Here is a 26,245-nt window from a genome sequence, read left to right on the forward strand (position 1 = left end):
GCAGTAACGCTAATGCTAATCTAATGCTAGGTTAGATAAAGGTTATAATAATAATGGTTATTATTATATATCATATTAATATATATTATTAATATTATATAATTAATATATTATTAAGATGTTTAATGTGTTTATATAAATTCATATATAATTTATATATTAATATAATCACTATATTAATTGCTATATCAATCGTGTAATTAATGTCACGATTTATTAATGATTATTAATTCATTATTGATTATCAATGTTAATTAATATTGATATTAATGATCATTAATCGTTATGTTATTGCATTATCATAATTGACGTTATTAATCCTCAATTTATTAAAATTCATATTTATTGATTAATAATTATATGATATGTTGTATGATTAGTATTGTATTGAAATAATATATATTATGTATTATAATAATATATGATGTAATCATAATGGTTATGGTACTTGTTAAGCGCATACTGCGTGCCAAGCACTGTTCTGAGCTCTGGGATAGGTGCAAGTTAATCAGGTTGGACGCAGTCCCCGCCCCACATGGGGCTCTCAGACTTCACCCCCATTTTACGGATGAGGTAACTGAGGCCCAGAGAAGTGAAGTCTGCCACTGGCCCACAGGCAATCACTTAATCTTGCTCGACTTCAGTTTCCTTTGTACATATTTATTACTCTATTTATTTATTTATCTTACATGTACCTATCTATTCTGTTTATTTTATTTTGTTAGTATGTTTGGTTTTGTTCTCCGTCTCCCCCTTCTAGACTGTGAGCCCGCTGTTGGGTAGAGACCGTCTCTATGTGTTGCCAACTTGTCTTCCCAAGCGCTTAGTACAGTGCTCTGCACACAGTAAGCGCTCAATAAATGCGATTGATTGATTGATAAGGCGGACTGTGAACCCCATGCGGGGCAGAGACCGTGTCCGATCTCCTAAGATCACTCTGACGAAGCAGCGTGGCTTAGTGGAGAGAGCGCGGGCGTGAGAGTCACGAGGACCTGGGTTCTAATCCCGTGGCTGTTGTGTGGCCTTGGGCCGGTCACTTCCCTGTGTCCAATCCGACTTGCTTGTGCCCACCCCACTCCGGTCTCCCTCTCTGCAGTCTCGTGTTTCCTCCTGCTTTCAAGACGTCTCTACTTGGCTGTCCCTCCGTCACCTCCAATTTAACGTGTCGGAAACAGAACAACTTATCTTCCCACATGAACCCTGTCCTCTCCCAGACTTTTCGGTCACTGTAGACGGCACCACCATCCTTCCCGTCTCACAAGCCACTAACCTGGGCATTATCCTTGACTCTTCTCATTCCATCCATCACTACATCCTGTCGGTTCCACCTTCACCTTCAGGGAATGCCTGGCACAGAGTAAGTGCTTAATAAATACCATTATTATTATTATTAAGGAATATATAATTATTATTAAGGAGGAGCTGGCTTAGTGGACAGAGCCCGGGCTTGGGACTCAGATTTCAGCGCGGCTCAGTGGAAAGGGGACAGGCTTTGGAGCGGGCCATCCGCACGCTCTCCAAACAGCGCCCGCTGAGAGGCGGCTGGTTAGGCCGCGGGGAGTGGAGAGAGCACCTCTTTCGTGTCCCCATCTGGTTTGCGCGCCGTCGTTGTGTGTGACGCTCACCTCCGCGAAAACGCTTGCTTAGGTCTTCCCCGGAAAGCCAGATGGGATGGGGCCGGCGGCGGCGGAACGGGATGCTTGTGTACGCGGCCCCCTTAGCGGCAGTCTTGGCTCTGGCCCTCACTGGCCCGTTGGAAGTATTGGAGACCACTGGGTGCAGAAGGTGGACGTTGCCCCTTGGGTGTTGGAAAGTCGTTGAATGGAAAAGAGCGGTATATGTATAATAACGATGGCATTTATGAAGCGCTTACTATGTGAAAGGGGAGGTTACGAGGTGATCAGGTTGTCCCACGGGGGGCTCACGGTCCGGTCTTAATCCCCATTTTACAGATGCGGTAACTGAGGCCCAGAGAAGTGAAGTGGCTTGCCCAAAGGTGCAGACAGTTGGCGGAGCCGGGACTTGAACCCGTGACCTCTGACTCCAGAGCCCGGGCTCTTTCCACGGAGCCACGCGGCTTAGGGAGTAGGGTCCAAAGAAAACCTCACTCAGCCCCTTCTGGGAGTCAGAATAATAATAATAATAATAATAATAATGTTGGTATTTGTTCAGCGCTTACTATGTGCAAAGCACTGTTCTAAGCGCTGGGGGGAACACAAGGAGATGAGGTTGTCCCATGTGGGGCTCACAGTCTTAATCCCCATTTTACAGATGAGGGAACTGAGGCACAGAGAAGTGAAGTGCCTTGCCCAAAGGCACACAGCAGACAGTTGGCGGAGCCGGGACTTGAACCCGTGACCTCTGACTCCAGAGCCCAGGCTCTTTCCACGGAGCCACGCTGCTTAGGGAGTAGGGTCCAAAGAAAACCTCACTCAGCCCCTTCTGGGAGTCAGAATAATAATAATAATGTTGGTATTTGTTCAGTGCTTACTATGTGCAAAGCACTGTTCTAAGCACTGGGGGGAACACAAGGAGATGAGGTTGTCCCATGTGGGGCTCACAGTCTTAATCCCCATTTTACAGATGAGGGAATGAGGCCCAGAGAAGTGAAGTGCCTTGCCCAAAGGCACACAGCAGACAGTTGGCGGAGCCGGAACTTGAACCCATGACCTCTGACTCCAGAGCCCGGGCTCTTTCCACGGAGCCACGCTGCTTAGGGAGTAGGGTCCAAAGAAAACCTCACTCAGCCCCTTCTGGGAGTCAGAATAATAATAATAATAATAATAATAATAATAATAATAATAATAATAATAATAATGTTGGTATTTGTTAAGCGCTTACTATGTGCAAAGCACTGTTCTAAGCCCTGGGGGGAACACAAGGAGATGAGGTTGTCCCATGTGGGGCTCACAGTCTTAATCCCCATTTTACAGATGAGGGAACTGAGGCACAGGGAAGTGAAGTGCCTTGCCCAAGGTCACACAGCAGACCTGTGGGGGAGGCGGAATTTGAACCCACGACCTCTGACTCCCAAGCCCGCGCTCTCTCCACCGAGCCACCTGGGTTCTGATCCCGGCTCTGCCGTTGTCCGCTGCAGGACCTTGGGCCAGTCACCTCACTTCTCCGAGCCTCAGTTCCTTCACCTGTAAAATGGGGATTAAGGTGGTGACACGGACTGTATCCAACCTGAGCAGCTTGTATCTTAGAAGAGTGCCCGGCATGTAATAGGCGGTTAACAAATATCATTAAAAAGGAAGGCCCAGAACCATTAATCCTGAGGTGTGACCTTCGGCCAGGTGGCATCTCACTCGTCGGGAGGCAAAGAGAAAGGACTCCACCAAATAGCCACCCAATCTACTGGTCAGAAGGAGCTTACTCCATGTGTCACCCCCATCCCTCTGCCCGGATTTGGGTGGGTGTCGCTCCAAAGAAGGCTTCCGGGCCCCTTCCGTAACCGGGCCCAGCCCTCACAATCCGTCACCCAGTCCGTAGCGACAACCAGGTGCCGGCCGGCCGACGGAATCCAGGTCAAGGGGCTCATCGGCTTCTCTTTGGGAGCCCTTCCCTCCTGGCTGGCTGCCCAGGCCGGATTAGCTCAGCCGAGCATCTGCTCCCGTTCCCGAGTTACGATCCGGACCGTCCCAGCCAAAACCCCGCGCTCACCTCTACCCCACCTGACCTTGAGCGGAGACTGAACCTTTCCCTCCTGGATGCGTTGTTCGGGGGCGGTATTTGCAAAGCCCGAAAATGAGCTGTGAAGTTTAAGGGAGACTCTGCCACTTGTCTGCCGTGTGACCTTGGGCAGGTCACACAGTTTCCTCATCCTCCTCGCCCCCTCAGCGGCCTTCAGCACTGTCGACTGTCTCCTCCTGGAAAACACTGTCCAGCCTCGGCTTCGTTTACACTGTCCTCTCCCGGTTCTCTTATCGCTCTGGCCGTAATTCCCAGTCTCTTTCCCGGGCCCCTTCTCTGCCTCTCACCTCCTAACTGTGGGGGTCCCTCAGGATTGATTTCTGAGACCCCTTCTCGTCTCCATCTACACCCGTTCCCTTGGAGAACTCATTCGCTCCCATGGTTTCAACTGCCATCTCTATGTGGATGATCCCCAAATCAACATCTCCTGTCTCCCTCTCTGCAGTCTCACGTTTCCTCCTGCTTTCAAGACGTCTCTACTTGGCTGTCCTCCCATCACCTCCAATTTAACATGTCGGAAACAGAACTCCTTATCTTCCCACATGAACCCTGTCCTCTCCCAGACTTTTCGGTCCCTGTAGACGGCACCACCATCCTTCCCGTCTCACAAGCCGCTAACCTGGGTGTTATCCTTGACTCTTCTCATTCCATCCATCACTAAATCCTGTCGGTTACACCTTCACATCACTAAAATCGCCCTTTTCCTCTCCATCCAAAGGCCCTCTTTTCCTTTTCTTCAGCGCCCTTCCGCACTGCCCTGACTGGCTCCCTTTATTCAACCCCCCTCTCAGCCCCTCAGCACTTATGTACATATCCGTCATTTATGTTTTTATATTAATGCCCGTCTAGACTGTAAGCTTGTTGTGGGCAGGAAATGTGTCTGTTTATTGTTGTATTGTACTCTCCCAAGTGATTAGTACAGTCCTCTGCATACAGTAAGCGTTCAGTAAATGTGATTGTCTGGCTGACCGACTGTCCGTGAGGTCACATTGCTTCTCTGTTTGTCTCCCTTATTTGGCAGAGAAGTTTGTCCCTGTGGATGTAGAACTGAGCCTTGACTTTCAGGTGGTCTACTTAATAATAATAATAATGTTGGTATTTGTTAAGCGCTTACTATGTGACAAGCACTGTTCTAAGCGCAGGGGTGGATATAAGGTAATCAGGTTGTCCCACGCGGGGCTCACAGTCTTCAGCCCCATTTTACGGATGAGGGAACTGAGGCCCAGAGAAGTGGAGTGACTTGCCCAAAGGCACCCAGCTGACAAGTGGCGGAGCCGGGATTTGAACCCACGACCTGTCTTCTAGACTGTGAGCCCACTGTTGGGTAGGGACTGTCTATATGTTGCCAACTTGGACTTCCCAAGCGCTTAGTACAGTGCTCCGCACACGGTAAGCACTCAATAAATACGATTGATTGATTGGTTGATTGATTGACCTCTGACTCCAAAGCCCGGGCTCTTTCCACTGAGCCACACTGCTCTGTCTCTTTAATCCAAGCAGGGGGGCGACAGGAAGTGCCCTGCTTCCCACCTACTCTCCGTATACATCCTGGCGGGATAATGGGAAAATGGTATCATTAGCCCCCCAGGCGGGCGGGCTGCTCCGGGAGCTGCCGGGAGAGGGAAGGGTGGCGGAAAGGCCGGCTCAGGTGGTCGAGAGGCCTCTTCATAATAATAATAATAATAATGATGACGGCATTTGTTAAGCGCTTACTATGTGCAAAGCACTGTTCTAAGCGCTGGGGGGGAATGCCAGGTGATCATGTTGTCCCACGGGGGGCTCACAGTCTTAATCCCCAGTTTACAGACGAAGGAACTGAGGCTCAGAGAAGTTAAGCGACTTGCCCAAAGGTCACACAGCTGACATGTGGTGGAGCTGGGAATTCGAACCCATGACCTCTGACTCCAAAGCCCGGGCTCTTTCCACTGAGCCACACTGCTTCTCTTCTCGTGGGAAGGAACACACTGCCTCGCTCTCTGTCTCCTGTCTCCTTTCAAGAATAGGGTGTCGAAACGGGGTTTGGGGCCGAGTTCACCGTGTCCTCGTCTAATCCCCCCCCCCGTCCCCAACCTTTGCTTTATCGTAGCTGTCCACTCAGGGAGATGCCAGCCAGGTGATCGGCCCCCTGACCGAAGGCCAGCGGCGCAACGTGGCCGTGGTCAACTCGCTGTTCCGGTGGCACCAGGCCATCGTGAAGGTAAGGCTCCCCACGACTCCGGGGCTGACCTTTCCCGTCTCTTCGTGGGATCGGTTTGGGTTCGCTCGGTCCATTGATTTACTGCTTACTTAGCGCTGCTTTATTTATTAGTGCTTTCTTTAGTATCTGGGGAGTGCTGCGTGCAAAGCACTGTACTAAGCCCTTGGCAGAGTACAGTATATTTTATATATATTATATGCATATTATATAAATTATATTATAAATTATATTACAATATATAATTATATATTGTATTATAATATGTAATTATATATCATAATATATAATTATATATTATGATATATAATTATATATTATAATATATAATTTTATGTTATATTGTATAATTATATATTATTATATTATTATATAATTATATATTGTATTATAATGTATAATTATATATTATAATATATAATTATATTATATAAATTATATTATATATTGTATATATGATTATATATTATATATCATATATTGTATTATATAAATTATATTATTTTATAATATATGATCATATAGTATGTAGTATATTGCATTATATTAATATATATGTATGATGTATTATGATTTATAATTACATATAATATATTATATATTATAATGATATATTAATCTGATTATATGTTATAATATATAACATAATATGTATTGTATATTATATATAATTATATTATAATTATAATATAGTATTATATATATAGGTGCTCAATATCTCCCCATCCCCCCGCTTTACCTCCTTCCCCTCCCCGCAGCACCTGTATATATGTATATGTGTTTGTACGCATTTATTACTCTATTTATTTTACTTGTACATATTCTTATTTATTTTATTTTGTTAATATGTTTGGTTTTGTTCCCTGCCTCCTCCTGCTAGACTGTGAGGCCACTGTTGGGCAGGGACCGTCTCTATATGCGGCCAACTTGGACTTCCCAAGCGCTTAGTCCAGTGCTCTGCACACAGTAAGCGCTCAATAAATACGATTGATTGATTGATTGATTCCCTGCCCACAGTGAGCTTACAGTCTAGAGGGGAAGACGGACATTAATATAAATAAATTACAGATAGTGCCGTGGGGCCGGGAGGGGAGATGAGTAAAGGGAGCGAGTCAGGAGGACGCAGAAGGAAGCGGGAGAGGAGGAAAGGAGGGCTTAGTCGGGGAAGGCCTCTACGGAGGAGGTGGGCCTTTCGATAAGGCTTTGAAATGGGGAGAGTCATTGTCTGGATATGAGGAGGAAGTACGTTGCAGGCCAGAGGCAGGGTGTGGGCAAGAATTCGGCGGCCAGGTAGATTCATTCATTCAATCGTATTTATTGAGCGCATACAGTGTGCAGAGCACTGTACTAAGCGCTTGGGAAGTACAAGTCGGCAACATATAGAGACGGCCCCTACCCAACAATGGGCTCACAGTCTAGAACGGGGAGAGAGAGAACAAAACAAAACATATTAACAAAATAAAATAAATAGAATAAATATGTACAAATAAAATAAATAAATAGAATAGTAAATACGTACAAACATATATACAGGTGCTGTGGGGAGGGGAAGGAGGCAAGGCGGGGAGGATGGGAAGCAGGAGGGCCTGGACACAGGGAGACCAGGGCATGGACACATAAAGGGACCAGGTCCGGGAGGCGGGGGGGGTGGGCAGGGCCTAGAGGCAGAGCGGGACCAGTGCCAGGAAGCAGATGGGTACCTAGGCTGGGAGACAGGGATACCTGGGCCGAAAGGCAGAGGGGACAAAGGCTGGGAGGCAGGCGGGGGACAAGGACAGGGCGGCAGAGGGGGACCAGGGTGGGAAGGCAGGGGAAGGATCACGGCCAGGAAGTAGAGGGTTACCTGGGCCAGGAGACAGGGTGACCTGGGCTGGGAGGTAGAGAGGACCCAGGGCCGGGATGGAGAGAGACCCAAGGGCCTGGAGGTAGAAGGAGACCAGGGCCAGGAGGTACAGAGGGACCAGGGCCGGGCGGCAGGGTGGGACCAGGGCCAGGCGCCAGATGGGTACCTGGGCCAGGAGAAAGGGGAACCAGGGCAGGGAGGTAGGGGGACGTAGGGGTACCTGGGCTGGGAAGCAGAGAGGGACCAGGGCTGAGAAGCGGGTAGGGGGGGCGGCAGGGGCAGGGTGGCATAGGGGGACTGGGGCCGGAAGGCAGAGGGGGAACAAGGTGGGGAGACAGAGGGGGACCAGGGCCAGGAGGCAGAAGGGTACCTAGTCCGGGCGACGGAGACCAGGGCCGGAACAGAGAGAGACCCAAGGCCGTAGAGGTAGAAGGAGAGCAGGGCGGGGAGTCACACAGGGGCCAGGGCCGGGAGGCAGAGGGGGACCACGGCAGGGTGGCAGAGGGGGACCAGGGCCAGGAGGCAGCGGGGTACCTGGGCCAGGAGACGGGGGACCGGGGCCGCGAGGCAGAAGGGGACCGAGGCCGGGAGGTAGCGGGCACCCAGGGCTGGCACAGAGAGAAACCCAAGGGCCTGGAGGTAGAAGGAGACTGGGGCCGGGAGGCCCAGGACCAGGGCAGGCTGCAGAGGGGGACCAGGGCCAGGAGGCAAGGGGTCCCTGGGCCAGGAGACAAGGGACTAGGGTCGGGACGCTTGGGTGACCGGGGCCGGGAAGCAGAGGGGGATCATAGCTAGGAGGCAGAGGGGTACCTGGCATCGGAGAAGGGGGACCAGGGTCGGCAGGCAGAGGGGGACCAGGGCCAGGAGGCAGAGGGGTACCTGTGCCGGGAGACAGTGGGACTATGGCTGAGAAGCAGAGGGGAACCAGGGCCGAGAGGCCGGGCGTGACCACGTCAGAGAGGCAGAGGCCGGCCTGGGCCGGGAATCTGAGGGGCACCAGGGCAGGGAGCCAGACGGGGACCAGGACCGGGAGGTAGAGGGGACCCATGGCCGGGACAGAGAGAGACCCACTGTCCTGGAGGTAGAGGGAGGCCATGGCTGGGAGGCTCAAAGTGACCAGGGCCAGGAGGTAGAGGAGGACCAGGGCCAGGAGGCAGAGGTGTACCTGGGCCGGGAGATGGGAGACCAGGTTTGGGAGTCAGAGAGGGACCAGGGCCGGGAGGCAGAGGGGGACCAGGGTTTGGAAACGGGAACCAGGGCCGGGAGGCAAAGGGGGACCAGGGCCGAGAAGCATGGGGGACAAGTTCAGGGAGGTAGAGGGGGACCAGGGACAGGGTACGGAGGGAGAGCAGGGCCGGTAGATGGGGGATCGGGGCTGGGAGGCAGAGGGTTACATGGGCCAGAAGACGGGGCCTAGGGATGAGAAGCAGAGGGGAACCAGGGCCGAAAGGCGGGGGGACGACCAGGTCAGAGAGGCAGAGGCCGGTCAGGGCTGGGAAGCAGAGGGGGACCGGGACAGGGAGGCAAAGAGGGACCAGGGCCGGTAGACAAGGGGACTGGGGCCAGGAGGCAGAAGGGTCCCTGGCAGGGAGACAGGGCCGAGAGGCGGGGGGCGACCAGGTCACAGATTCAGAGGTGGACCATTGTCGGGAAGCAGGGGGGACCAGGGCAGGAAGGCAGAGGGGGACCAGGGCCGGTAGACAAGGGGACTGGGGCCAGGAGGCAGAAGGGTCCCTGGCAGGGAGACAGGGCCGAGAGGCGGGGGGAGACCAGGTCAGAGATTCAGAGGTGGACCAGGGTCGGGAAGCAGAGGGGAACCAGGGCAGGAAGGCAGAGGGGGACCAGGGCCGGGAAATGGGGATCAAGCTGGCAGGCAGAGTGGTACCACTGGGTCCCTGCCCTTGTACCCCCTGCTTCTCAGATGTAAAGGGGAACCAGGGCTGAAAGTCAGAGGGGGACCAGGGACGTAAGGCAGGGGGCGAACGGGGCAGGAGGCAGAGGGGGATCAGGACCGAGAGGCTGGGGGTGACCTGGGCAGGGAGGCAGAGGAGTAACCGGGCCAGTAGATGGTGGACCAGCACCGGGACGTAGAGGGGAACCAGGGCCAGGAGGCAGAGGGGTATGTGGGCCGGAAGAAAGGGGGACCTGGGCTGGGTGGCAGAGGGGCACCAGGTGCATTAGACAGGAGACCAGAAACGGGAGGCAGAGGGGTACCTGGGCCGGGAGACAGAGGGGTAGTTGTGCCAGGAGACAGTGGGACTGGGGCTGAGAAGCAGAGGGGAACCAGGGCCGAGAGGCCAGGGGTGTCCAGGTCAGAGAGGCAGAGGCCGACCAGGGCCGGGAGGCATGGAGGGACCAGGGCCGGGAGGCAGAGGGCTACCTGGGCCGGCAGACAGGGAGACCTAGGCCGGGAGATAGAGGGTCCCAGGGCTGGGATGGAGAGAGGGGCCAGGGCCTGGAGGTAAAGGGAGACCAGGGCTTGGTAGAACAGGGGGACCTGGGCCCGGAAGTAGAGGGACCCCTGGCCGGGAAGGAGAGAGACCCAGTGACTTGGAGGTAGAGGGAAGCCAGGGCCGGGAGGCTCAAAGGGACCAGTGTCCGGAGGTAGAGAGGGATCAGGGCCTGGAGGTAGAGGGGCACCAGGACCACGAGGCAGAGGGGTACCTGGGCTGGAAGACGGGGGGGATCAGGGTTGGGAGGCAGAGGGGGACCAGGACCGGGGGGCAGAGGGGGACCAGGGTTGGGAAACGGGGATCAGGTCCAGCAGGCACAGGGATACCTCTGCCTCCCTGCCCTTGCTGCCCCCCACCCCCACTTCTCGTAAGTACAGGGAAACTGCAGCTGAAAGTCAGAGAGGGATGATAGGTGGGGGGACCAAGGCAGGGAGGCAGAGGGGGACAAGGGCCGGGATGCAGAGGGGGACCAGGGCCAGGATTTAGAAGGGTACCTGGGCCAGGGGACAGGGGCACTAGGGCCAGGAGGTTGAGGGGACCCAGGGCCGGGAGGTAGAGGGGGACCAGGGCAGGGGAGGCTGGGGGGACTAGGGCTGTGGGGGACTAGAGCCAGGAGGCAGAGGTGTACCTGGGCCGGGATACGGGGGACCAGGGACGGGAAGAAGAGGGGGATCAGGGCCAGGAGGCAGAGGGGTACCTGGGCCGGAAGGCAGAGGGGAAACAGCCAGGGCACAGAGGGGTACTTGGGCCAGAAGGCTAAGGGGGACCAGGGCCAAGACGTGGGGGGGGGGGGGGGGGGGGGCAAGTGGACCAGGGCCAGGAGGCAGAGGGGACCCTAGGCAGGGGGACCAGACCTGGGAGGTAGAGGGGACTCAGGGCCAGGACAGAGAGAGACCCAAGGGCCTGGAGGTAGAAGGAGACCAGCGCTGGGAGTCTGAGGGGGACCACGGCCAGGAGGCAGAGGGGTACCTGGACCGTGAGATGGGGGGGACCAGGGCCGGGAGGCAGAGGGGTACTTGGGCTGCGAGACAGGGTCCAGGCCTGGGAGGCTGAAGGGGACCTGGTGGAAAAGGCAGTGGGGTATCTTGGCCCGGAGGCAGAGGGAGACCAGGGCCGAGAGGCCTTGGGGACCAGGGCAGGGGGGCAGAGGGGGACCAGGGCCAAGAGGCAGAGGGGTACCTGGGCCGAGGCACGGGTGCAGGGGGACTAGGGCAGGGAGGCAGAGGGGGACCTGGGTCAGGAGACTGGGGGACCAAGGCCGGGAGGAAGCGGGGACCAGGGCCGGGATGGAGAGAGACCCAAGGGCCTAGAGGTAGAAGGAGACCAGAGCCGGTAGTAGCAGAGGGACCAGGGCCAATAGGCAGAGGGGGGCCAGGGCCAGGAGGCAGAAGGGTCCCTGGGCCAGGAGACGGGGACCAGGGCCAGGAGGTAGAGGGGACCCGGGGCCAGGAGGGAGAGAGACCCCAAGGGCCTGGAGGTAGAAGGAGACAAGGGACGGGAGGCACAGAGGGACCAGGGCCATGAGGCAGAGGGTGACCAGGGCAGGGCTGCAGAGGGGGACCAGGGCCAGGAGGCAGAGGGGTACCTGGGCTGGGAGAAAGGGGGACAAGGGCAGGGAGGCAGAGGGGAACCAGGGCCGGGAGGCAGAGTGGGATCAGGGCGGGGAAGCAGAGGGGGACCAGGGCCACGAGGCAGAGGCCCTTGGTAGAGGGGACCCAGGGCCTGGAGGTAGAGGGAGACCAGTGCTGGCAGGTGCAGGGGAGCCAGGGCCAGGAGGCAGAGGGGGACTAGGGCCGGGAAACGGGGACCCAGGCCCATAGGCAGAGCGGTACCTCCGCTTCCCTACACATGTCCCCACGCTTCTCGGACATAAAGGGGAACTAAGGCCGAAAGGCAGAGGGGGAACAGGGACGAGAGGCACGGGTGGACCAAGGCAAGGTGGCAGATGGGGACCTGGGCTGGGAGGCAGAGGGGACCTGGGCTGGGAGGCAAAGGGGGACCAGAGCCAAGAAGCTGGGGGGACAAGGGCAGGGAGGCAGAGGGGGACCAGGGCGGAGAAGCAGGGGCCACAAGGGCAGGGAGGCCGAGGGGAACCAGGTCCGTCAGGCAGAGGGGTACCTTGGTCGGGAGACAGGGGCACCAGGGCCGGGACGCAGATGGGGACCAGGGCTGGGAGTTAGAGGAGACCTGGGGCCTGGAGACAGGAGGACCAGGGCTGAGAAGCAGAGGGGGACCAGGCCCGAGAGGCAGGGGGCGACCAGGTCATAGACGCAGAGGCTGACCAGTGCTGGGAGACAGAGGGGTACCTGGACTGGGAGGCAAAGGGGGACCAGAGTGGAGAAGTGAGGGAGACAAGGGCAGGGAGGCCAAAGGGGACTAGGGCCGAGAGGCCGAGGGGAACCAGGGCCTGGAGGCAGAGAGGGACCGGGAATGGGAGGCAGAGAGTTACCTGGGCCGGGAGACAGGCGTACCAGAGCCGAGAGGCAGAGGGGGACCAGGGCCGGGAGGCAGATGAGAGAAGCAGCGTGGCACAGTGGAAAGAACTCGGGCTTTGGAGTCAGAGGTCATGGGTTTAAATCCTGGCTCCACCAATTGTCAGCAGTGTGACTTTGGGGAAGTCACTTCACATCTCTGGGCCTCAGTTACCGCATCTGTAAAATGGGGATTAAGACTGTGACCCCCCCCCCCACACACACACACACACCATGGGACAAACTGATCAACTTGTAACATCCCCAGCGCTTAGTACAGTACTTTGCACATAATGAGCGCTTAATAAATGCCATCATTATTATTATTATTATGGGGACCAGGGCGGTTGGCAAAGGGGGACCAGGGCCAGGAGGAAGAGGGGTATCTAGGCTGGGAGCAGGGAGACCAGGACCGAGAAACAGAGGGAGATCAAGGCCGGGAGGCAGATGGGCACCAGGGTGGGTTGGCAGAGGGGGGCCCAGGGCCAGGAGGAGGAGGTGTACCTAGGCCGGGAGACAGGGGGACCAGGGCCGGGAGGTAGAAGAGACCCAGGTCCCGGACGAAGACTCGCCCAAGGGCCTGGAGGTAGAGGGAAACCAAGGCCGGGAGGCCCTGGGTTACCAGGAGGCACAGAGGGGCCAGGTCTGGGAGGCAGAAGGGGACCAGGGCATGGTGGCAGGGGGGACCATGGCCAGGAGGCAGAGGGGTACCTGGGCCGGGAGGCAAAGGGGCACCAGGGTGGAGAAGCGGGGAGGACTAGGGCAGGAAGGCAGAGAGGTACCTGGGCTGGGAGGCAGGGGGACCAGGGCAGGGAGGCAGAAGGGTCCGTGGGCCGGTAGAAGGAGACCAGTGCCGGGAGGCAGAGGAGGACCAGGGCCGGGAGGCAGAGGGGTTCCTGCGTCGGAAAAGCCGAGGATAAGGGCTGGGAGGTACAGCAAACCCAGGGCTGGGACAGAGAGAGGGACCAGGGCCTGGAGGCACAGAGGTACCAGGGCCTAGAGGTAGAGGGAGACCAGGGCCAGGAGGCAGAGGGGTACCTGGGTCTGGAGACAGGGGAACCTGGGCTGGAAGGTAGAGAGGACCCAGGATCAGAACGGAGAGAGACCCAAGGGCCTGGAGGTAGGAAATCAGGGCCAGGAAGCAAAGGGGGACCAGGGCCGAGAGGCAGTGGGGGACCAGGGCCAGGAGACAAAGGGGGAGCAGGACCGGGTGGCAGAGGGGGACCAGGGCCTGGTGGGAGATGGGGACCAGGGCCAGGCGACAGAGGGGTACCCGGGCTGGGAGATGGGGGTGTTCCTCTGCCTCCCTGCCCTTGTCCTTCCCGCTTCTTGGAAGTAAAGGGGAACTAGGGCTAGAAGGCACGGGGGAACAAGGGATGGGAGGCAGAAGGGGACCAGGGCAGGGTGGCAGGGGGAACGAGGGCCAGGAGACAGAGGGCCACCTGGGCCGGGAGAGGGGGGACCGTGGCCGGGAGGAGGAAGAGGGGGACCAAGGCCAGGAGGCAGGGGGGGTACCAGGGACAAGAGACAAAAGGGACCAGGGCCGAGAAGCAGGGGTGACAAGGGCAGGGAGGCAGAGGGGGACCAGGGCCAGGAGATAGGGGGTTCCTCTGCCTCCCTGCCCTTGTCCCCCCGCTTCTTGGAACTAAAGGGGAACTAGGGCTGGCAGGAACAGGGGAACCAGGGACAGAGGCAGAGGGGGACCCGGGCCAGGATTTAGAAGGGTACCTGGGCCAGGAGGCGGGGAACTGGGGCCGGGAGGTAGAGGGGACCCGGAGCCAGAAGGCAGAGGGGGACCAGGGCAGGGTGGCAGTGGGGGACAAGGGCCAGGAGGCAGAAGGATACCTTGGCCGGGAGATGGGGGACCAGGGCTGGGAGGAAGAGGGGGACCTGGGCCAGGAGGCAGAGGAGTATTTTGGTCGGAAGGCAAAGGGGGACCAGGGCCGAGAATCGGTGGGGGACAAGGGCACGGAGGCAGACGGGTATCAGGGCCTGGAGGCAGAAGTGGACCAGGGCCAAGAGACAGAGGGGTACCTGGGCCGGGATATGGGGGACCAGGGCCAGGAGGCAGAGGGTTACCTGCGCAGGGAGACTGGGGGACCAGGGCCTGGATGTAGGGGGAACCCAGGTCCGGGAGGTAGAGGGGGACCAAGACTTGTGGACGGGGGACCAGGGCCAGGAGGTAGAGGGGGACTAGGGCCAGCAGGCTGAGGGGTACCTGGGCAGGGAGGCAGATGGGAACCAGGGCCAGGAGGCGGTGTCAGGGGGGACCAGGGCCAGGAGGCAGAGGGTTACCTGCGCGGGGAGACTGGGGGACCAGGGCCTAGAGGTAGGGAGAACCCAGGTCCGGGAGGCAGAGGCGGACCAGGGCAGGGCATCATGGGGGGACCATGGCCAGGAGGCAGAGGGGTACCAAGGCTTGTAGATGGGGGACCAGGGCCAGGAGGTAGAGGGGGACCAGGGCCAGTAGGCTGAGGGGTACCTGGGCAGAGGGGCAGATAGGGGCCAGGGCCAGGAGGCAGAGGGGTACCCGGGCCGGTAGACGGGGGACCAGGGCCGCAAAGCCGGGGTGGGGGTGGGGGGGCAGACAAGTTCATGGAGGCAGAGGGGAACCATGGCCAGGAGACAGAGGGGGACCAGGGCTGGTAGGCGGGGGACCAGTGTTGGGAGGCAGAGGGGTACCTGTGCTGGGAGACAGTGGGACTAGGGCAGAGAAGCAGAGAGGAACCAGGGCCGAGAGGCGGGGGCCCACCAGGTCAGAGAGGCAGAGGCCGGCCAGGGCCGGGAAGCATAGGGGGGCCAGGGCGGGAAGGCGGAGGGGTACCTGGGCCAGAAGACGAGGGGAACAGGGCCGGAAGGTTGAGGGGACGCAGGGCCTGGAGGCAGAAGGTGACCCCGGCAGGGCGGCAGTGGGGGACCAAGGCCAGGAGGCAGAGGGGTCCCTGGGCCGGGAGATGGGGGATCAGGGCCGGGAGGGAAATGGGGATCAAAGCCAGGAGGCAGAGCGGTACCTGGACCGGAAGGCAAAGAGGGACCGGGGCCGAGAAGCGGGGACTAGGGCCAGCAGACAGAGGGGTTCCTCTGCCTCCCTGCCCCTGTCCCCTGGCTTCTTGGAACTAAAGGGGAACTAGGGCTGGCAGGCTTAGGGGAACCAGGGACGGGAGGCAGAGGACAAAGGCAGGGTGGCTGGGCGGACCAGCTGCGAGAGGAGAGGTGGACCAGGGCCGGGAGGTAGAGGAGGGCCCGGGCCGGGTAGGGAGGGCAGGGAGTCAGAGTGGGAGCAGGAGCCAGGGGGGACCAGGGTCAGGAGGCAGAGGGTTATCCGGGCCGGTAGATGGTGGACCAGGGACGGGAGGCAGAGGGAGACCAGGGACAGGAGGCAAAGGGGACCAGGTCCGAGAAGCAGGGCTGACAAGGGCAGAGAGGGAGAGGGGGACCAGGGCTGGGAGGCAGAGGGGTACCTGGGCCTGTAGACGGGGGCACCTAGCCTGGTAGTTAGAGGGGATCCAGGGCTGGGGCAGAGAGAGGGGCCGGGGCCTGGAGGAAGAGGGAGACCAGGGCTGGCAGGTACAAGGGGACCAGTGCCGGGAGACACAGGGGGACCAGGGCCGAGAGATATAAGGCGACGAGAGCTGGGAGTAACCGGGGCACCGATGCCGGTAGGCAGAGGGCAACCAGGTCCGGGCAGATGATGGGGACCAAAGCAGGGAGACAGATTGGACCCAGGGCCGGAGGGAGTAGGGGACCAGGGCCGGAAGGTCGGCAGGGGGGTGGGGGGGGGAACAGGGCCAGAAAGTAAAGTTGGACCAGTGGGAAAGGCAAAGGGGGACAAGGTCCAGGAGTCAGAGGGGGACCAGGGCCAGGAGGCAGAAGGGTACCTGGGCAGGGAGACCGGGGGACCAGGGCCGGTTGGTAGAGGGGACCCAGGGCCGGGAAGGAGAGAGACCCAAGGGCCTGGAGGTAGAAGGAGACTAGGGCCAGGAGGCAAGAGGGACCAGGGTCGGGAGGAAGAGGGGGACCAGTGCAGGGTGGCAGAGGCGGACCAGGGCCAGGAGGCAGAAGGGTACTTGAGGGTCGAGAGGCAGAGGGGTACCTAGGCCAGGAGATGGGGGACCAGGCCTGGTAGGAAGAGCTGACCCAGGGCCGGGATGGGGAGAGTCTCACGGGCCTGGATGTAGAAGGAGACCAGGGCCGGGAGGCAGATAGGGACCAGCGCAGGGTGGCGGGGGGGTGGGGGGCCAGGGCCAGGAGGCAGAAGGGTACCTGGGCCTGGAGACAGGGCAGCCAGGGCTGGCAGGCAGAGGGGTACCTAGGCGGGGAGACGGGGTAGCAGTGCCGGGGGGCTGAAGGGGGGAAAGGGCCAGGATGCGGCAGGGTACCTAGTCCGGGAGTCAGAAGGGGACTCGGGCCCAGAGGCCGGGGAGACCAGAGCAGGGAGGCAGAGGGTGACCAGGGCAGGAGGGCAGAGGGTGACCAGGGCAGGAAGGCAGAGGGTGACCAGGGCCAGGTGGCATAGGGGAACCAGGGCCGAGAGGCAGAGGGGTACCCGGACCGGGAAACAAGGGGACCAGTGCCAGGAGGTAGAGGGGTACCTGGGCTGGGAGGCAGGGAGACCAGAGCGGTCAGGTACAGAGGACCAAGGGCCGCGACGAAGACAAGGACCAGGGCTTGGAGGTAGAGGGAGAACAGTGACGGGAAGCACAAAGGGACCAGGCCCCAAAGGCAGAAGGGAACCGGGGCCAGGAGGCAGAGGGGTACCTGGACTGGAAGGCAGAGGGGTACCTGGGCCAGGAGGCAAGGGGACCAGGGCCTGGAGGTAGAGGGCACCCAGGCCTGGGACGGAGAGAGACCCAAGGACCTGGATGTAGAGGGAGAATCGGTCATGGGAGGCACAGAGAGACCAGGGCCGGGAGGCAAAGAGTGAGCTGGGCCGGGAGGCAGCGGGACTAGGGCTGAGAGGTGGGGGGAACCAGGATAGGGAGGCGGAGGGGGACCAGCATGGGGAGGCGGAGGGAGATCAGGGCCCAGAGGCAGAGGGGCTACCTGGGCCGGGAGACAGGGGGACCAGGTCCTGGATGCAGAGGGGGAAAAGGGCCAGGATTCGGCGGGGAACCTGGACCGGGAGGCAGAGGGGGACCACGTCGAGAAGCAGAGGGGAAGCAGGTCTGAGAGGCAGAGGGGGACCAGGGCAGGCAGAGGGGGACCAGGAGTGGGAGGTAGGGGGGGACCAGGAGTGGGAGGTAGAAGGGGACCAGTGTGGGGAGGCAGACGGGGACCAGGGTTGGGGGATAGTGGGGTACCTGGGCTGGGAGACAGTTGGACCGGGGCCCGGAGGTAGAGGGAACCAAGGGCCGGGATTGAGAGAGACCCAGGGGCCTGGAGGTAGAAGGAGACCAAGTCCAGGATGCACAGAGGGACCAGGTCCGGGAGACAGAGGAGTACTGGACCAGGAGACAGGGGGCCGACGGCCAGGAGGCAGAGGCGTACGAGGCCAGGAGACGGGCAGCAGAGCTGGGTTGTATATCGATTAACTGAATGTCCGTCTCCCCTGATAGACTGTTAACTCCTTGAGGGTAGGGATTAAGTCTACTAACTCTACTGTACTCTCCTAAGCGCTTAGTACAGTGCCGTGCTTAGAGAACACGCTCAGCAAATACTGTCGATGAACTTTCGTAATTAGTCCGGCATCTCAACTTCCTGCTCGGGCTAACGTTGAATTAAAAAAAGAAATCCTCTAGAGGGGAAAAAAACGAACCGTAAACTCTCCAATCAGGGGAAGGACGGGGTTTGGGTGGAAAGATGAGGAGTTCTGTTTTGGAAATGTAAAGTGTGTGAGGATGGCAGGACATCCAGTAGACTGTGAGCCCGTTCTTGGGGAGGGACCGTCTCTATGTGTTACTGATTTGTCCTTCCCAAGCGCTTAGTACAGTGCTCTGCCCACAGTAAGCGCTCAATAAATACGATTGAATGAATGAATGATCTTAGTGTTGATTTCATCAGTTTTATATTAAAGAATGAAACCAAAGTGCTGAGTGGTTGCCGAAGAGTGGAGTTTGCTGTGGATTTGGAGCAGTTAGCTGCTATCCAGCCAACTCCCCTCACCACCCCGGCGTGTCCTCCGACCCTTGAGGTCGGGGGCGGTGGGCGGACAGGCTGGCTGGCGACCGGTCACCTGCAGAGACTTACACTGCCGCCTCCAACCCTTTCATTTAATCAATCGGCGGTGTTAATTGAGGGCTTGCTGTGAGCAGAGCACGCCTGCCTTTCCTCCTCGTTAATGCTTCGGAAAGGATAAATGATTGCCCTTCAGCCGACTTTCACAGAGTCATCTGGGGCTCCAGATGCAGCTGGCTAAACCTCGAGGGAAGAAAAGCTTTCAGAGGGGATTGCGTCTCCCCGCCAGCACTTAGAACAACGCTTGACACATAGTAAGCACTTAACAAATGGCTTGCTTACGGGAGCACACTCTCTCTGGTAACTGCACTTCTAGGAGGGAGTCCCTCCCTCCTCCTCCTCCTCATCAATGGATTTTATTGAGCGTTTGTTATAAGCAAAGCACTGTACTAAGAACTTGGAGTCCATTCCTGCCCCTCTCCCTCCATCCCTGCCCACCTTTCTCCGTCCATCCCTGCTCCTCTTCCTCCCTCTCCCTCCTTCCCTTCCTCTTTTCCTTCCTCCCCCTCTCTCCCTTCCCTCTTTCTCCTTCTCTCCCTCCCCCTTCCTTCGCCCTTTTCCTCTTATCCTCCCCCCTCCTTCCTCTCCCTCCACCTTCCTTCTCCTCCTCCCTCCCCTCCTTTCCCTCCTTGCTTCCCCTCTTCCCTCCTCTCTTCCCGTCGGAGAAGCAGCGTGGCCCAGGGGAAAGAGCACAGGCTTGGGAATCAGAGGTTGTAGGTTCTAATTCCGCCTCCGCTGCTTGTCTGCTGTGTGACCTCGGGCAAGTCACTTCACTTGTCTGCGCCTCAGTTACCTCATCTGTAAAATGGGGATTAAGACTGTGAGCCCCGCTTGGGACAACCTGATTACCTTGTATCTACCCCAGTGCTTAGAACAGAGCTTGGCACATAGTAAGTGCTTAACAAATACTATTATTATTATTAAAAGGCCTGCCTTGACTAAGCCCTCTTTTACTCTTCTGACTGTGAGCCCACTGTTGGGTAGGGACTGTCTCTATATGTTGCCAACTTGCACTTCCCAAGCGCTTAATACAGTGCTCTGCACACAGTAAGCGCTCAGTAAATACGATTGATTGATTGAGTGCCCCTGACTTACTCCTTTTATATATCCTCCCTCCCGGCCCCACAGCACTAATGTATGTATCTGTAATTTATTTATATTAATGCCTGTCTCCCCAGGGAATGTGTGTGTTTATTATTTTGTAGTCTCCCAAACACTTAGCACAGTGCTCTGCACACAGTAAGTGCTCAATAATACGATTGAACGAAGAGGGAAGGTCTTTCCAATCAATCGACCGATGGTATTTATTGAGCTCTTACTGTGTGCAGAGTAAGGATATGTGAGTATAATATATGGTATTTGTTACTCTCTTGCTATGTTTCATTCATTCAGTCGTATTTATTGAGCACTTACTGTGTGCAGAGCACTGTACTAAGCGCTTGGGAAGTCCAAATTGGCAGCATATAGAGACGGTCCCTACCCAACAGCGGACTCACAGTCTAGAAGGGGGAGACAAATAACAAAACAAAACGTATTAACAAAATAAAATGAATAGAATAGTAAATATGTACAAGATCTGCAGCCGTGGTCTATTAGAAAAGAAGTCAATCGGGTCGGACACAGTCCCTGTCCCACATGGGGCTCGCACTCTAAATAGGAAGGAGAACAGGGATTGAATCCCCATTTTACAGGTGAGGAAACTGAGGCTCAGAGAAATTAAGCGACTTGCACAGGGTGACACAGCAAGTGACAGAGCCAGGGTTAGAAGCTAGATCCTCTAACCCCTGGGCCCGTGCTCTTTCTTTCCTCTAGGCCGTACTGCTTCTGCAAGTGGCTAATCTGGGGAGTAGAGGATTTGATCGGGGGAGACTTCCTGGACATTCGATTTCAGGATCAATCAGTTGTATTTATTGAGCACTGACTGTGTGCAGAGCACTGTCCTAAGCGCTTGGGAAGTACAAGTTGGCAACATAACTTGTTAGAAGGGCTTTAGAGCTGTGGAGACCTGTGGTCGGTCGGATTTAAAAGGGAAAGGAGTTCCAGGCGGGGCGGCGGGACAATATCAGAAGCGGAAGAGATGAAATGGGAACGAGGTACAGTGAGTTGGTTTGAGATTAACCGAAAGGGTGAGCTGAGGTCAAGTAAGAAGCAGCGTGGCCTGGTGGATAGAACATGACTCTGGGGATCATGGGTTCGAATCCTGCCTCCGCCGCTCGTCTGCTGGGTGACCTTGGGCGAGTCACTTCACTTCTCTGTGCCTCAGTTACCTCACCTGCAAAATGGGGACTAAAATGGTGAGCTCCATGTGGGACAGGGACAGCGTCCAACCTGATAGGGGGAAGCAGCGTGGCTCGGTGGGAAGAGCCCTGGCTCTGGAGGCGAAGGTCATGGGTTCGAATCCTGGCCCCACCACGCCTGCTGTGTGACCTTGGACAAGTCACTTAACTCCTCTGAGCCTCAGTGACCTCATCTGTAAAATGGGGATTAAGACTGTGAGCCCCACGTGGGACAACCTGATCACCTTGTATCGTCCCCAGTGCCTAGAACAGTGCTTTGCATGTAGTAAGCGCTTTACAAATGCCATTATTATTATTATTATTAGCTTGTATCTACCCCAGTGCTTGGCGCATAATAAGCACTTAACAAACACCATCATTACTGTCATTATTATTAGGAGAAGAGAGTGGATCAGGTGTAGGGGAGGGTGATTGAACGCTTTAAGGCCAGTGGTCAGAGGTTTCTGCTTGATGCAGGAATTTGGGGTGACAGTTGGAGGTTTTTGAGGGGCGGGGAGATGTGGGAAAAACCTTACTTTGGGAAAACAATGATCCCAGCAGCAGAGGGAAGGGCGATGGACTGGACGCCTCCGGGAGATCAGCCAGGAGGCTGATGCAGCGGTCAAGCCAAGAAATTACGAGTGTTTGGACCAGCGAGGTGGCCATTTGGACAAAGGGAAAAGGAGTATTCTGGAAATGTGCTGGAGGAAGAACAGACAGATTGAATGTGGGATTTGAAAGAGAGAGGGGGGAGTCAAGAGAAAATGCCTTGGTCCGTGTGCTGTAGAGATGAGAAAGACAGTGGTGGTGGCAACTGTCGTCGGAGAATTCGCTGGAGGAGAGGATTCAGGAGGGAAGGTTAAGTTCAATTTTGGCCGTGTTAAGCTTGAGCTGTCGGCGGGACGGCCGTGGAGAGATGCCCCGGAGGCGGGGGGGAATACACGATTGCAGAAAAGGAGAGAGATCAAATGCAGTCAGGTCGAGTTGGGCGCCGTCTGCACAGAGGCCGTAGGTGGGAGAAGCCATAGGAGAGGAGGGGCTCCCCAAGGGAGTGAAAGCAGAGAGAGCAGGGGACCCAGAACTGAGCCTCGAGGGACACCAACACAGAGAAGAGCCGGCCAAAGAATCTCAGGAGGACTGGCCGGGAATGTAAGCAAGGTCTAGGAGAAACCATTTCAGGAAAACCAGGGTCAGAGAGTGTTTCCAGAAGAAGGGAGCGGTCTACGGGGTCAAAGGCAGCGAGAGGTCAAGGAGGACTAGGATACAGTAGAGTCCGTCGGATTTGGCGTTGGTGGCCTTGAGGAGAGCAATCTCTGTGGAGCGAAGAGACTGGAGAGGATCAAGAAGGGAGTTGTACTACTAATAATAACAATGGCATTTACTATACGCTTAGTGCGTGTCAAACACTGCATCAATTATTGGGGTGGATAGAGGGGCACAGCCCCTGCCCCGCTTAGGGCCCATAGCCTAGGAGGGAGGGAGAGCAGGCGTTTTATCCCCGTTCTGCAGACGCAGAGAAGTTGAGGGATTTGCCTGTTTGCCTGCACACTCCCAAACCCCCGGTCTTTCCATTAAGCCACACTGCCTTGGAGGAGAAGTTACGGCCACAGGCGCGTTCAACTCTTTTTCAAGTCATTTGGGTGGGAGTGGCAGGGGGAAGATGGGGCAACTGGTGCCGGGGTGTCTGGAGGAAGGGTTTTGGGATCAGGGGAGATGTGAGTTTGAAGGCAGCGGCGAAGGAGCCGTCAGACATTGAAGAATGGGTGCAAATGGCCCACTGTTGGGTAGGGACTGTCTCTATATGTTGCCAACCTGTACTTCCCAAGCGCTTAGTACAGTGCTCTGCACACAGTAAGCGCTCAATAAATACGATTGATGATGATGAAGAAGGGCATTCGCTCTTTCGTTCATTCAGTTGTAGCGCAGAAGGAATTCATTAGCAGCCCGGGCCCCAACTCTAATGGGGACATTGGGGTGGGTTGTCCAGAGCCAGCAGTACCCTCTGTTGTGTGTCCTCTCCCAAACGCTTAGCACACAGTCAATGCTCAATATAGTCCATTGATTGATTGGTTGAGTACAGTGCCCTGCACACAGTGAGCGCTGAATATCGTCCATTGTTTGACTGAACCCGTCTTCTTCAGCTCCCCCTCCCTTCCCCGTCACCTCGACTCTCTCTTTGCTCTCCCCTCCTCTCGCCCCACCCGACAGCACTTATGTATATATCTAGAATTCTGTTTATTTTTATTGACGCCCGTTTACTTGTTTTGATGTCTGCCCGTCTCCCCCCCGCGCCCCAAACTGTAAGCCGGTTGTGGGCATGGATTGTCTCTTTATTGCTGCATTGTACTTTCCCAAGCACTTAGTACAGTACTGAATGAATGAATGAAGTGGGATCCGTCTGACGGCTTGTTGGAAAAGACGGAAGAACTTACCAGAGGCTCAACCTGATCTGAAAGCTTTGCTTTGCAGGTTATTTCCAGTCAGAGTTCGTTCCCTCCGGCAGCCGAGCAGACCATCGCCTCGGCCCTCAAGGTAATGATAAAGCTGCAGCCCCGCTGGAAACTTCTGACTGGGTCCCAGGCTGGGGAGGTGGCTTCCCTGCCACCTTATTGACTTCCCTCAAGTGTCATTTTGGGGGAGAGGGGAGGTGAGGGGCCCTAGTTGATTCTCCAAAGCCCGTTATTGATTACTTTCGATTGTTTGTATGGGTTCCCCGGGACTCTCAGCGGCCAGCTGCACACACCCCCCGCCCCAGGAGAGAGCCTACACATCCGCTGTGGGGGTCTTGTGAGGTGCCCGCAGATTTAAATCCTTTGGTCCTGGAAAGCAGTGTGCCGTTCCGCTGCATCCACTGCAGTGGGCAGGGGAACGGGACAACCTGTGTGTGTGGTGTCAAGGGTCACCCTCCGGGCCAACGGTGGCACTTGCTTGCCACAGAGGACCTGTCCCCCCCTAGCAGATTGGCATTCACTTAGATGCCACCCTTGGGGGCCCTGCCCCTGAGGGTTCCCTCGGGGCTGGGAGGAGGCCCACTCTCTAGCCAAAAGCCAGGCAAGCGCAGGAAAAGCGACCAGGGTTGCCCCGGACTTGAAGCAGGGGGCCCGCGGTCACCAGGAAAGAGCGGATCTCCTAGCTCGGGTCATTCATTGATTGTCAGTCGTATTTATTGAGCGCTTACGGTGGGCAGAGCACTGTACGAAGCGCTTGGGAAGTACAAGCTGGCAACAGCTCTCTAATTCCCAAATCTCCCTGGCCACCGGCCACCAGGCACAGACCCACACGGCCGGCTCTTGGAGCTAGATCCGCTCAGCCGATGTGGAGACTCTTGAAACTACCAAAGGGAGACATGCTACTTGGGACCCTCCCTGCCCCGCTTGGAGCTGAAGGATGTTTCCCTGGGGGTCCTTTCCTCTTTAGCGAGACCTGGGAAAGGAAGGAGACAGGGTGGAACGAGTGGCTCGGAGCGGGGGTGAGCAGAGGGCGGACGTTATGGGGAGTGTGGGATAGTGGGTGCCAACTCCAAGGAGGCGAGTGGGGAATGACCCCCATAGCTTCCTCGTCCTAGTCCCCTGCCCCTTCACCCCCACCCTCAAAATTCAAAGTTGACACCTATGATAGTTACGAGGATTTTTGTCCATCTTGACTACTTACTATAAGGAGGCCTCACCTCTAGCCGCACCGTCCTTTCATCCTCTACTTTGGAGACGTCAGAGCCGAGAGAAAGGAATATGTTAAGCTCTTACTGTCGTTTTCGCCTGTGGGTACGGTGAAATAACGTCACTCAGCGGAACCGTTAACGTAGATGAACACCCGCCCCGGGACAGAGAGAGTCACTATTTCCTCACTATCAGTCGGATAGTGAGGAAACTAGGGCCGGCCACTGGTTACCGGGGATCCAGCCGCGTCCTTCCGGCTCAGGGAAAACCTCTCTGGAAAAACCAACCTCCGTTTCACCCGTATTAATTCGGCGTGGCCCTCCCTGGTTGAGAAGCAGCGTGGCGGCTTAGTGGAAAGAGCACGGGCTCGGGTTCTAATCCCAGCCCCGCTTCTTCGCAGCTGTGTGACTTCGGGCCAGTCGCTTCACTTCTCTGTGCCTCAGTTCCCTCATCTGGAAAACGGTGAAGACTGTGAGCCCCAGGTGGGACAGCCTGATCACCTTGTACCTGCCCCAGTGTTTAGAACAGCGCTTGGCATCCCGCTCCGCCACCAGTCTGCTGTGTGACCTTGGGCAAGTCACTTCACTTAACATCTGTAAAAATGGGGATTAAGACTGTGAGCCCCACGTGGGACAACTTGATCACATTGTATCCCCAGCGCTTAGAACAGTGCTTTGCACATAGTAAGCGCTTAAGAAACACCATCATCATTACTATCACTATTATTGGCACATAGTAAGCCATCATTACTATTATTATTGGCACACAGCAAAGCGCTTATTATTAATTGTTTTGAATCTCGGCCTTTCAGACGATCCACGCTCTGATGGGGAGTGCCGTGCAGCCCCTGCTGACGTCCGTGGGCGACTCAATCGAAGCCGTCATCATCACCATGCACCAGGAAGACTTCTCTGGGTAATAGCCCCTTCCTGCCAGCTGAAAACACAACTGGCTCCCGGCCTAAGGTTCTGGATGGGGAAGGGGAAGGGGAAGCTTCCCGGGGGTTGGCAGGAGGGTGGGAGGGCCCGGCCCTACCCTACCATGGCTGCCCGTGGCTATTGCTGACCTTTAAGCAGTTATTTTCTGACTTACCTCGAGTCCCGCCGAAGTGCCACAGCCTGGCTGTGGTAGCAAACCCAGTGTGCGTTCCAGAGAAGCAGCGTAGCCTAGGCGATAATGTGAGTTAAGACACCCGGGTTCTAATTCCGGCTCTGCCCCCCCGTCCGCTGTGCCCCCTGGGCAGGCCACTTCACCGCTCTGGGCCTCCGTTCCCTCATCCGTAAAATGGGGATTAAATTCATTCATTCAGTCGTATTTATTGAGCGTTTACTGTGTGCAGAGCACTGTACCAAGCGCTTGGGAAGTACAAGTTGGATTAAATGCCTGCTGTTCCTTCCCCCCACCTCAGACTGGGAGACCCGTGGGGCCCAGGGATTGTCTGATTATCCTGGCTCTGCCCCAGCACTTAGCACAGTGCTTGGCACA

The 26,245-nt window shown here is 56.7% G+C and overlaps 1 protein-coding gene across 2 annotated transcripts in view; it reads left to right on the plus strand.

Annotated features, from left to right (window-relative positions):
- The window catches only part of COG5 (component of oligomeric golgi complex 5), a 303,390-nt gene that overhangs the window by 268,312 nt on the left and 8,833 nt on the right, over positions 1-26,245 (plus strand). For both annotated transcript variants that reach the window (XM_038741032.1, XM_038741033.1), the window contains 3 exons: positions 5,780-5,890; positions 23,574-23,636; positions 25,572-25,675. In XM_038741032.1, the coding sequence (XP_038596960.1) occupies positions 5,780-5,890; positions 23,574-23,636; positions 25,572-25,675 (278 nt within the window). The remainder of the gene's footprint in view (positions 1-5,779; positions 5,891-23,573; positions 23,637-25,571; positions 25,676-26,245) is intronic.

This window comes from Tachyglossus aculeatus (assembly GCF_015852505.1).
Source record: "Tachyglossus aculeatus isolate mTacAcu1 chromosome 12 unlocalized genomic scaffold, mTacAcu1.pri SUPER_6_unloc_1, whole genome shotgun sequence".
Lineage (NCBI taxonomy): Eukaryota > Metazoa > Chordata > Mammalia > Monotremata > Tachyglossidae > Tachyglossus > Tachyglossus aculeatus.